Raw genomic sequence first — 12,574 nt, forward strand, 5'->3', positions numbered from 1 at the left:
CATCTATTTCCCATGAAGTGATGGGACCGGATGCCATAATCTTTGTTTTTTGAATGTTGAGTTTTAAGCCAGCTTTTTCACTCTCTTCTTTCACCATCAAGAGGCTCTTTAGTTCCTCTTCGTTTTCTGCCATAAGGGTGATGTTATCTTCATATCTGAAGTTATTGATATTTCTCCTGGAAATCTTGATTCCAGCTTGTGTTTATCCAGTCCTGCATTTCATATGATGTACTCTGCATATAAGTTAAATAGGTGGTGGAACTTCAAAAATGTCACTTCCTTACCCTCCTACCCTCCTCCCTTTTGGAGCCAATACCCAGGAAGCAGAGAATTAGGCAGGATGAAAACATTCCCAGGCCTGGAAGGAAGGCTTATCTAGCTACTGACCACAGTGCATGTACAGATAACCCTGAGGTCAGTGACCCCACCTAGGCCAGGAGAGGCTCTGACACCGCTGCGCTTGAGCAGTCTGGGCTAACTCCACACTCCGCCCACACTGAGCTGAGTGAGCTGAGTGAGCCCTGGCCACCAGGCTCGGGCCCAGGGGAGAAGGAGCAGCACATGGAGAGTGGGCAGCTGGTGAGCAGAGCCCCTGCTCCAGGCTGCGGTAAGTCCCTTGACATGGAGGACAGCCCCTTGCACCCCCAATCAGGTGAGTTGGGCACAAATGGGGAGGGAGAAAGCAGGAAGGAGCATAGTATGGGTGTCACTGAATCCCACTACTGACGCCCCAGTGCCGCCTAGCTGGTCGAGCTTTCTTTTCTTAGTAACTTTGGGCAGACTCATCTGTCTCCCAATCCTTCCACCTTCTCAAAAATCCAGCAGAGGATGGGAATGAAAGGGTAATGTTTGCCCAGGGAGAAATGAATTTGCCATTGTAACAAACAGATGTTACCTATTTATTTTCCTTAAACAATCAGCTTTTTCCAAAAGCAATTTTGAACAGCTTATAAAGAAGAGCTTCACAATAAGGTTAATAGTAAATAAGACTTGGGAAATCATGCTGCTGCTGCTAAGTCACTTCAGTCACGTCCAACTCTGTGTGACCCCACAGACGGCAGCCCACCAGGCTCCCCCGTCCCTGGGATTCTCCAGGCAAGAACACCAGCTGAGCTACTTTAAATTCTACTTTAAAGCCCATGGTGGGCTGGGGTAAAAATAAAGTAGAACTTAAGGTAGCTCGGCTGGTAAAGAATCCGCCTGCAGTGCAGGAGACCCCGTTTCAATTCCTGGGTCGGGAAGATCTGTGGAAAAGGAATAGGCTACCCACTCCAGTATTCTAGCCTGGAGAATTCCATGGACTGTACAGTCCATAGGGTTGCAGAGTCAGACACAACTGAGTGACTTTCATTAAATATATTTAGTAAAGATAAGATAAGCATGAATACGGGTCTGAGTATCCTAGTGTCCATGGTAAAAAGGGAAATAGGATCAGCAACTGGAAAGGAAGATGCATACTAGTCTTATATTTTTTTCCTAGAGCTTTATATAATAGGCATTGAGCATTGTGAGAAACAGGTCATTTACTTCATATTTCTAAAAATTCAGAAGCAGATGAAATCAGGCTATTTGGCTCATAAGAGCCTTTGAGAGAGCAAAGGGAATGGTATTAAAATACCATCCCATTAAGGTGAATGCATTCCAATATAGGTTTCTGATGGTCAGATTGGCCTGGGTGTTCAGCGAGTTGTCCCTTTCCTCATCTGTGCTGTAGACCCACATTTCTCAAACTTTAATATGCATGCAATCTCCAGCAAGTCTTTTGAAAATGCCTTTCTGATTTAGATCTGGGGTGGGTAGTTCTAAAAAACTCCCAGGGTACCACGTGTACCATACTTGGAGCAAGGAGCTAAAAGCCCAGACTTCTCTAGCTGTGCACCTATGCGGTTCCCCCAGCTGAAAGTAATGCAGTGCTGCCATGGTTCCCACTGACCACAGATGTCCAGCCCCAAGCCATGAATCCCGACGCACACAGAGACTAAGTGCCTACCATGTGTCCGAGCGCCCTTAGCAAAATGGCTGTTCCTGCCCACCCTTCCCCTAGTCTTGGATGTGCCCACCCCTCCCCCTAAAAGCACCTGCCTCTAGAACCTTGTTCATGCTCTTGTGCTGCCACAGTTAAATCTCTTGTGGATACAGTCTCTCGTTCCACTGAACTCAGAGAGCTTTTCCTCTGGAGAGAGCTCATGTTGCAATAGAGGACTAGAAGGAGGGCAAGACTTACACCAGAGTGCCAAGCCCTGGGTGCAGGGGCAGAGGGTTGAGGGCCCTGTTAGTCACACCTTATAATGCCTTACAATATTGGCTTGAAATAATCCATGACATGAAAGAGACTGTAAGCTTAAACCCTGAGCACACTTCTGCAGCTTGCCTCCCCTTCCAGCACCTGTCCCCCACAGCCCACCCCACCCCATGCCTGTGACCACTGCCTCACCTCTGGGTGGTTCCAACAAAGCTTTATCCACAGGGTCATCATGGAAGAAGACACAACCCCTCCATTTTCCCTTGAAATCGCTTCCCTAAGTTGCAGTCCCACTCCCTCCCTCACAGAAGGAAGCAGTTCCCTGTGCCCAGAGGCTTGGTTTGGGGAGTCTCACCTTGCCTGGGCTGGGCAGTGGAGGGCAGGACACCTTTTCTGGGGCTGCAGCCCAGCCTGAGCACATCTAGGTCCAGGTGGCCTGGCTCCCAGCCAGGCTGTCAGAATACATCTGGCACACGGCTTCTAGTGACCGTCTTGATTTAGTAGTCAATTAGAGTATTTATTTTGTGAAATGGATGTGTTTTGTCCGAGCTTATAAGTGCTGGATCAATCCAAGAAGCTGAGTCTGAACTATGTCCTTCTCTCTGGGCCAAGTAGGAGATAAACTTAGATTCTCTTCCCGGATACTCTCATCTTCTAAGCCAAAGGAGTAGCCTTGTCTGCAGGAAAAAGAGCAATCTCAGGAGACTGACATGCAGGGGCTCCATATCCAGATATCCACCATCACATGTGCTGAGCACCTCCTGTGTGCCTGCAGTGCCAGCTCTGGGGCAAGCAAAGGAGGAGACCAGATGTGGGGGGAGTCCTAGGCGAAGCTTCTCGGAGATGCTGGGAGGTGCAGAAGGTTGAGAATGGCCAAGCATTCATTCAATAACTGTTTACAGGGCACCGACTATGTGCCAGGCTCTGATCCAGGCACTGGGAATACAGAAGTGAAAGAGGCAGATAAAACTCCCTGCCCTGAAGGAGCTTCCATTTCTGTGGGAGCAGAACATTAATGAACAGCAAACAGAGAAGGTGTGTCTTATAGTGAGTTAGAAGGAGAAAAAAGGGCTTTCCTGGTGGTTCAGTGGTAAAGAATCTGCCTGCCAATGCAGGAGACATGGGTTCAATCCCTGGGCTGGGAAGATCCCCTGGAGTAGAAAATGGCATGGGATTATTCTTGCCTGAATAATCCCATGAACAGAGGAGCCTGGCGGGCTACAATCCATGGGGTCACAAAGAGTCAGACACGACTAAGTGACTAACACACACTAGAAGGAGAAAAAGGCTAAGTGAAAAGAAATAGGGCAGGGTACCCAGATGAGGGATGCAGATAACTGGGTGAGTCTCACAGAGGTGATGTTATTTCTCAAGGATCCAAAGGAGGGAGGGAGAAGGCCAGTGTGGCAGGGCTGAGTGATAGCAAAGAGAAGGGAGCCGGAGACAAGGTCCTGCTGGGCCTGGTCGCCATAGAAAGGACTTTACTTTGACTCTCAGAGACCAGGGAGCCAGGGGCAAGTTCTGAGCGAAGGAGTAACACAATCTGACAAACGTCTCCGAAGGATGGCTCCAGCCACTCTGCCCTTGGCCTAGCCATGGACACGAGTCTGGCACAGAGGAGGTGCTCGACCAGTGTCAGGGCACCATCCTCCCCCCGGCTCAGGAGATGGCACATCTGCTTCCCGGAGTTGGGCTCCAGGAAACACTGATTCAGCTCTCAGCCACACTAGGCCCCACGTCAGGTGAGACAGACAGGCCAAGCATCAAAGGCCAGTGGCGTGGATGGTGCTCTGTCCACCAAGGTGCTTGGCCTCAGCAGGGTGTTCACCTCTCTCCCTCCCTGTGCCTTTCAGGCCCCTCATTGTTCTCTTGTACAAGTTCATGCTCCACTAGGACATTCCTCTGTGTATCTCTGCTGCTCCAGCCTTTGCCCTCTCTCCAACTCATGGGGAGCCCCTCAGAGGCCTACCAGGACTCTTTGGAAGGATGCTAGATAGATCCTTTGAGAATATTGGAAGACCTCTCCACATCTCTGTTTCCCAAGCTACATCTCCTTGTGCTCCAACTCCTCTGGAGTAACAGGAAGGGTGCTCAGAGACCCTCATCAGACAGAAGATATTTAAAGAGCACCTACTGTGTGCAGGGCACCATGTGAGGGGCACCAAAGAAGGCTACCTGCTCATTCCTGTTTCCCCAAAGTCACTGCAGAGGCAACCTCCCGTCCTAGGGCCAGAACCAGGCATGGGGCAACTATGTCCCCAGCACTTGGAATACTGTGATATGGTGCGGTTCCCTGAGTGTGGAATGCACAAAGGACCTATGAGAACTGCCTCCAGAGCTCAGAGAGGATGTTTTCCTGGGGCAGGGTGAGACAGGAGGTGGGAGAGAAGCCGGGCCTCAGGGTCTGGCAGAGTGGAGAGCTGGGGTGGGTGGGTATTTTATGCAAGAGGAAACCTGTGGAAGTGAGAAAGCACAAGATGCTGGTGAAGCGAGAGGACAAAGAAAAGGACTCTCACCCCACCACCTGGCCAGAGCTCTGCCTCTCCCCCTCATCGTGCTCCCTGAGGTCTAGTTGTGGGGCCATTCTTGAGGCCCAGCCCCCTGCCTTTCTGGTTTCTGGGTTCAGATGGTCCCTCCCTAGGACTTATCTCCCCAGAACAGCTTGGGATCCTGGAGTATTTTGAAGCTCTTTATCAAGGGCTGGCAGAATATGTCCTAAAGGACTAATCCAGAGAGAGTCCCAGGGGTCAGGCAACCCCCAGTCAGCCTCCCAGAAGATGTGTGACATTGGTGCCCCACAACGATCAGAGCCCCTGTGTCCTCACCTGTGGAAGGAGAGGAATGGTGGTCAGCAGCACATGATGTGAGACTGCAGGTGAGAAAGGGCTTCAGATGACAGCGCACAGCTCTAGAAAGGTACCTGAAAGATACCCCCACCTTATACCTGACTCACGGCTGTGCTGGGAGGCCACCATCATGGGGGAGTGGAGGACAGCGCCCAGGGCTAAAGGCCATCTGTCTCAGGGTAGGGTGGTAGTTTCAAGCCTAGAAAGTCTAGATGAGGAGACTAGGGCCCTCCCAAGGGCCCTCCCCCAGTTCCCAGGCCCTGGAAGTGAGGACTCTGAAGAAGGGTCAGAGGTCTGCGCTAAGGGTAGACCAGGAACAGAGGAGCAATGGAAGCACAGAGGCCTGGATGCAGCCTAGTGGAGAAGGGGGCCTCTGCTGCTGCTTCCCTTGCAGGATGGAAGGAAGCCAGGTTGAACTGGTACCTTGCATCTTCCCACCTGTGTGAACTTGGCCTGCCACTTAACCTGGCATTATGAAATGGACGTGGCTTTGAGGTGTCCCTCGGATGAAGGGAGCCAGCTGGTCCCAGAAGTTACCAGATGCCCTGCTTGTCCTGGTTAAGAGTTGCCCACTTTAATGGGGGAGATAGAGGTGTTCTTGCCTGGAGAATCCCAGGGACGGGGGAGCCTGGTGGGCGGCCGTCTATGGAGTCGCATAGAGTCGACTGAAGCGACTTAGCAGCAGCAGCAGCAGCATAGAGGTGTAGTTCCGGAAGTTTAGGAACATTAGGCCGGGGGAGGGGAGGGTCGTTTGTCCCTGCGGCCCACCACCACTGCTGGTGCCGCAGGGTGGGATCGAGGACCCTGCAGCTCCCCGATTGCGGTCCCGGGGGAGGTGGCCAAGCCGGATAAGCAGCAGCAGCCGGCAGGCGGGCGGCCTCCTCCCGCACAGGTCCGGCCCCGCGGGCGGGCGGGGCACCGAGAGAGGAGGAGCCTCCGGGCCGGGCCACCGCCTCCGCCGCCGCGGACCTTCTGCTGCCGCCGCTTGGAGCAGCGGCGGGCCTAAAAGGTGAGTGACCCCTCGCCCAGGTCGCCGCGGGGCTGCGCCCTGCCAGGGACCCCGGCCCCGGAGGCTGCCCCGTAGCCTCCTGCGCCTGAGCCGCCCCACGCATGCAGGAAACCTGGGCGACTGGGACCCAGCCACGTGTGCCCGGCGGCAGCGAACCCGGGTCCTGGGTCCTCCACTCCCTGTGTGCCTTCCTCCCCAACCTCGTGCGCCACCCGAGGTGGGCAGGGCCGGGTGCTCGCAGCGCAGGGGCGGGACTGAAGGGACCTAGCTAATTCCCCGGGATGCTGTGTCCCGCGCCCCACCCCGCGGACCCGCCGAGTCCACAGGTCCCGCGTTCCCCGCTGCCCCTGCCCGCGGTCTCAGGGGAGCGCCCGAGCGATGGGCGGGATCTTCTCTCCAGGGCTCCCAGCCCTGTGCCTGCCCCGGGCGGGGCAGGCGGCAGGGGCGGGGGCTCCCGACCTTGACCGGGAAGAGGCTGGGCTGACCAGTGTCCTCTGCCCGCGGAGCTCTTGCCTGGCAAACTTACCGGTTTCCCCGAAATTGGGGGGGCAGGCTGCCCAGAGAGGCGTGGTTGGAACTTTGCTCACTCTGGGTTAGATGAAGGGGAGGGTACGACGAGTTAGTATGTTCTCTGAGGACCAGGAGGCTGGGTCCTCAGGGAAAATGCAGACAAGTCTTGTTGCAGCCCTGGCAGAGGACTCTGGGGAGAGGCCTCAGAGGTTTCCAATGCCGCCTCTGAGACACAGGCTGCAGATATGGATCCTGGAAATACAGGGAAGTGTTTCTGTCCACCAGAGTCCAGTGATGATATGATTAATAGCAGACATTTATTGTGCACACCTGAATTCTTGCTTTGCACACAGTATTCCAGTTAATCCTCAGTAGGGAAAGGCACCATTATTATCTCATTTAAGATGGGGAAACTGAGCCTCAGGTAGCATGGGTGTTTTATAAGGATGCTGCTGCTAAGTCGCTTCAGTCGTGTCCGACTCTGTGCGAACCCACAGAGGGCAGCCCACCAGGCTCCCCTGTCCCTGGGATTCTCCAGGCAAGAACACTGGAGTGGGTTACCATTTCCCTCTCCAATGAATGAAAGTGAAAAGTGAAAGTGAAGTTGTTCAGTCATGTCCGACTCCTAGCGACCCCATGGACTGCAGCCTACCAGGCTCCTCCGTCCATGGGATTTTCCAGGCAAGAGTACTGGAGTGGGGTGCCATACAAGTACTAAGTTGCAAAAGTAGGATTTGTACACAGATTTATCTGACTTGAGAGCCGAGAGGGTGCTACTACTTGGAGAGATACGTCATGCTCTCCGAGGATTGTGGCAGCCTGAAGAATCCCAGGCTAGGGGCCAGAAAATCCACAAGACCAAAGAATTTTACCTGGGTGTGAACCTCAGTCACCTGCATGGTTTCTTAAAAATACAGATACCTATGTCTTCCTTGTTGGCTCAGTGGTAAAGAATCCACCTGCCAATGAAGGAGACATGGGTTCAATCCCTGGGTTGGGAAGATCCCCTGAAGAAGGAAATGGCAACCCACTCTAGTATTCTTGCCTGGGAAATCCCACGGACAGAAAAGCCTGGCAGGCTACAGTCCATGGGGTTGCAAAAGAGTCAGACATGACTAAGTGACTAAACAACAACAAGGTCCTACCCACAGCAGGCCGAGTCCAATTTTGCAGAGTGAACCCCCCTAGCATCTAGTCAGGAGTGCCTGGAGGGCTAAGACCGTATCTAAGTCATCTCTACCGTCATCTGTATCCCCAGTGGCCTCCAGAGGGGCCAGCTTGGAGCAGGTGCTTTTGTTACCGAGTACAAGTTCACTCTTCTCTCCACACAACATGCCAATTAACCGAGAGATGAGGTGTTGAGGCAAGGAATACGACTTTATTTGGAAAGCTGGCTGACCGAGAAGATGGCAGACTAATATCTCCAAAAAACCATCTTGTGGGGTCTGGGTGCTAGGTTCTTTTATAGAACCAGAGAGAGAAGCAGTGAGGAACTAAGGCAAAAAAGCAGAATAGAGGCAATGAGGAAGTAAAGTAAAAAAGGCCATCAGTCTTGCAAAACATCTCTGGGAATGGCCAGCCTTGGGAAAGGGATATGCTATTCTCGTCTTTCTTACAGCCGTTCACTGGTGGACAGGTTCAGATTATCTCCTAGGAGCTGAATAAGGGCGCTTTAGATTAATAGTCAGGTAGAGGGACAGGGTTCTCTGAGGCAGGCCCTAACGTATGATTATAATAACAAAAGCGATGAAAAGCAAGTCAAAGAAATAGATCCAACATGGAGTCAATTGACTCTCCCCTACAACACTTAAGCGATGTCTGATGGATGAATGGACTTCGTGGGGCAGGGGCTATCACTGGGATAGAAAAGTTTTCCTGAAGGAGACCTTGAATGATGGACAAGTGACCTCAGCCAGGCCTGGGGGAGGAAGGCCTGGAGTTGGCATGTGGTGACCCTGGCCTCAGAGTTTGCAGGGAGCTCCCTGCAAACAGACCAGGCCACTTGTTCATTGGGTTGGACAGACGGCCTCAAGCTTGTTGAGCTCCTCAGGACCAGGCCTGGTCACACTGGGACCATAGGTATGCCCTCTTTGGACTAGAGATGCCAAACAGATGAACTCCTCTCCCCTCCAAGTTTTCTTTCCTTAACTCAGGGCCCTTCCCTTGCAGGATATATCAGAGTGTTGGGCAGGGCTTCAGAGAGTTAAAAGGGGAAATGTTAGGACTAAAGTCCATAGCTGCAAACCTGAACAGTGGAGTGGCTGACTGCAGAGGAGGGTGCCTGCCTTCACAGTCATCACAGCCCTTTACCATGTGGCCTAAAGCACGGCCTCCGTTCTCTGAACCTGTTTCATCTACAAGACCTTGCTAAGGGCTTGGGACCTGATATTCCTATAAAACAGGAACAATAATGCCTGCTGGGGGAGGATGCCCTGTGTGATGGTGCTGAGGTTTAGGACTACAATAAATATCAGACCCCTTCCCATTCTCCCAGGGTTTGAGTGAAAAGCAGCTGGGAACCTTACAGGCTCATTGCTCCTCTTGTCTGAACCCCTCAGTTCACTAGGGCATGGCCTCCGTGGTCCCCTTCTCTGTTGCAGACCTGGTCTTGAGCCCAGGTCTCAATCTAGTTTGGGTTATAGAACTTGGAGGTGGGAAGGCAAGGGGTGGGGACAAGGCACACTAGGTGGTTTTCAAACATTTGGCTACAGAAGGCTCACTTCCTCCTATCTGTGCCCCAGAGCTGGGGCCACCTACCTGTCCAACCTGATCTGCCGTTCCCAGGCCTCTGCATGTCAGCCCTTCATGCCTTGGCATACAGTGAGCACCACTTCATACCTGAAATATGATCGTCATCGTCAGTGAATAGTCAGCTCCCCACGTGCCAAGCATGTTATAGGTGTGAGCACACTTGAACCTTCCAACTGTCCTGTGAAATAGACAGTGCTGTTCTCCCAGCCTTATGACTTTCCCAAGAACACATGAGACTCCATTCTTTTGAACCACTGACTATAACTACTTATCCAAATTTTGCCTAATTGTTTCTTCATTCAACATCTACTGAGCACTAACTTGGTGTCAGGCACTCAGGACCTGGTTTGAGTCCCACTTCTAGCAGGATGAGTGTAGGTTGTCGTTTATAGTCACAGGAAAACCAACACCCTCCACTTATCTCTGAATATGAGTGGGAGAACTGAGGCCTAGGTTCCACAGCTAATGGGAGGGAGCCAGGATTCCAAACCAGAGATGGCTTCTCCCTGAGCTGGAGGTATTGACCACTGCCCTGGCCGGATCAGTGGCTGCAAATTTATGCAGAATCATAAACCCCTGCATTGTCTCTTCAACCCAGAGCAAAAGATTTCCCCTGTCCTCAGGCATGGAACACTGTCACTGGAGAATTACCTGACACTCAACTCTTTCCAATCAGTCTGTCCTCATCAGTCACCATTGTCATCTGGCAAAGCCTGCAACAGGTGAGCCCTAATTGGCCTGCAATCAGGCAGTAACTTCTCACTTCCTCTTCTGCTTAATGAGATCCAGGTGGGGTCAAAGCACAGCACATTTTTAAGCCTTTTAGAGCTATCCAATTAGGAGATTAAACTGTGAAAAATGCAGTCTCAAAACTATCAAATGAGTCCAGGTAAATGTAAAGGAGTTTATGGACTGGTGAATGGGCCTCCTAAGTCTTCCGTGGGGAGTAGGCTGTCTTGGTTCAAGTGCAGACAGCATGTTTCCCAGAGCCTGTGTGCCGTCTGTGATGGGAGGACCCATGATTGTAGCAACCAGTGCTTCTGGTGGCTGTCAGGCTGTGGAAAGGGGAGGCCTGTGATTTGACTGGTGGGCTTGGGGAGGTGACAGCATGCCCTGCTGTTGGGGTGAAGGTCTCTCTGAAGATGAGTCATTCAGAGTTGACAGCTGAGAATGTTAAGGGGCTTCAGGTGGCCCTGTGAGATGGGCCCTCCAGGTAGATTTTGTGAAAGACAGGCTAGCCAAATACAGTGCCTGTGGAGTCACCCCAATGGACCTTTTGAATCAAACAGGTCTGTGCCAAGCCCAGGTGCCCAGCCAGATGTGTACATGGGTCAGTATTGCACAGATACAGTGGGGTGGGGGTCTGCCAAATGAACCATAACCTGGTGTGGGGCTGAGCCTCTCCTGGAGGTCAGAGCAGGCCCTTTGTGGCTGTGTATAGAGATGGCTCCACACTAGCTGGAAATCAGGTGGCGCCTGGAATTTTTAGGGAAGAAACAAGACATGCTAAGCCAGGTGGCCAAGGGTTATGATGAGAGTTCAGGGGGTTCGATCTGGGAAAGCCCTGCCCTCCTGATGTTCCTAGATTAGAAGGCTGGAGGCTGGAGATCTGACTGCTCTGTGAGTTCTGGCTTGGTGGCCTTTGTCCTCTCGTAATTTTGCTGTGGACTTCCTTTGTGGCTCAAATGGTAAAGAATCTGCCTGCAATGCAGGAGATGGGGGTTTCACCCCTGGGTCAGAAAGATCCCCTGGAGAAGGAAATGATAACCTGCTCCAGTATTCTTGCCTGGGAAATCTCATAGACAGAGGAACCTGGCGGGCTACAGTCCATGGAGTCACAAAGAGTTAAACATGACAGAGCGACTAATCAACAACAAAGTTTTGCTACAGCTCTTCTAGAACATCCTGCTCTGGCATGGCTCTGTGTGACATGTGAAAGGAGGGGGAATCACAAGATGGGGGGAGCTCAGGACACAACTAGGGGCTTGGGGAGAACCCCAGGGGGCAGGGCATCACGGCTGGAACCATGGGGGTGCTGCTCATGCCTGGAGGGTTTGCTTTCAGAAGGAAGTGTGGTTTCCTGACAGGGCAGCTTCTCCAAGGGGCTGTGTAGGTTCACAGGACTGGAGAGCCCTCAAGGAACTTACAGTCGACTGGGAAGCCAAATGAGGATACAAAATGCTCCTAGGCAGCGGAAGGGAAAGAGTCCAGGGCTGCATGTGGGCGGTGGCCTACAGCAGAACACAGGCCATGCATACAAAATAACAGTTCTAAGATGTACGTTTGGGAGCTTTCATGCTTACTGTCTTACTTAACCATCAGAACAGAGAAGGAAAGTAGCCTGCCCAAGGTCACATAGCTGGTACACGGTCAAACCTGAATTCACACCTAGATCTGTCTAACTAGATCCCCCATGAAGACAGCTGCTTCTGTATTCAGAATGAGGGAGATGGGTGGGGGGCTGTGGCGGGGTGGGTGCCTTGCATGCCCAAGGGCTCAGGCTAGATCTTCAGGGAAGAGGAGTGTCAATGGACAGAAGGAAGTCAAGACTTCAGGTGGAGGTGACGGTACTGGCAGAAGAGGGGGGCAGCGGGGACTGGAAGGAGGGGTGGCAGATGAGTTGAGCAGGGGAAAGCCAGTCTGTGCATTGCTGGTCTAGGCTGGACTCTGGAAACATTCCACAATGCCTCTCCATGCCTGCCCACAGGGTGAGACAGAGGAGCCCTAGCAGAGAACCATGCAGGCCCTGACCTGTTGCTGGCAATGAGTAAACCTGTCTGGAAACCAGGGTGTGTATTCTGGTCATCAAAGGCCCAGATGCCCATGGTTCCTCAGAGCTAGTTTCCCAAAATCACCAGTTTTCCAACAATTTGAAAACAATCAAAAGTACTTGTCGTAAGACTGAACTTGGCATAGTTTACTTCAATGATACAAAAGCTTCCACACCTCTGGCCTCCCCCTGTGCTGCTGGTGCGGCCTGGCCTCCAGGGTCACTGCACAGACAGGCCTTCCCCATCCAGGCTATGTCCTCTGGACAGTATTGTCTTTCTGTTCGTCCTTCTGTCTGTCTCTCTGTCTGTCTCCCCACTGGAGAGAGACACCAACTAGCTAGTAAAGATGACTGTGAAGACTTGTTGGCACCGAATGTAGAGAGAATTAGCACTAAGCCATTGACAACCACAGTGATTGCAATAAATTACCCCCTGCAGCAATTGG

At 52.3% G+C, this 12,574-nt stretch overlaps 1 protein-coding gene across 2 annotated transcripts in view; it reads left to right on the plus strand.

Moving 5' to 3' along the window:
- Positions 1-488: 488 nt before the first annotated feature.
- Positions 489-12,574, plus strand: part of STEAP3 (STEAP3 metalloreductase) — a 51,776-nt gene continuing 39,690 nt past the window's right edge. Inside the window, exon 1 of one of the 2 annotated variants that reach the window (XM_019973850.2) lies at positions 489-652. In XM_019973850.2, coding sequence (XP_019829409.2) covers positions 562-652 — 91 coding nt within the window. In that variant the 5' untranslated portion in view covers positions 489-561. Of the gene's footprint in view, positions 653-5,945; positions 6,098-12,574 lie in introns of those variants that run through there. The other variant, XM_019973857.2, reaches the window with a different exon arrangement.

This window comes from Bos indicus, chromosome 2 (genome assembly GCF_029378745.1).
Source record: "Bos indicus isolate NIAB-ARS_2022 breed Sahiwal x Tharparkar chromosome 2, NIAB-ARS_B.indTharparkar_mat_pri_1.0, whole genome shotgun sequence".
Taxonomy (NCBI): Eukaryota; Metazoa; Chordata; class Mammalia; order Artiodactyla; family Bovidae; genus Bos; species Bos indicus.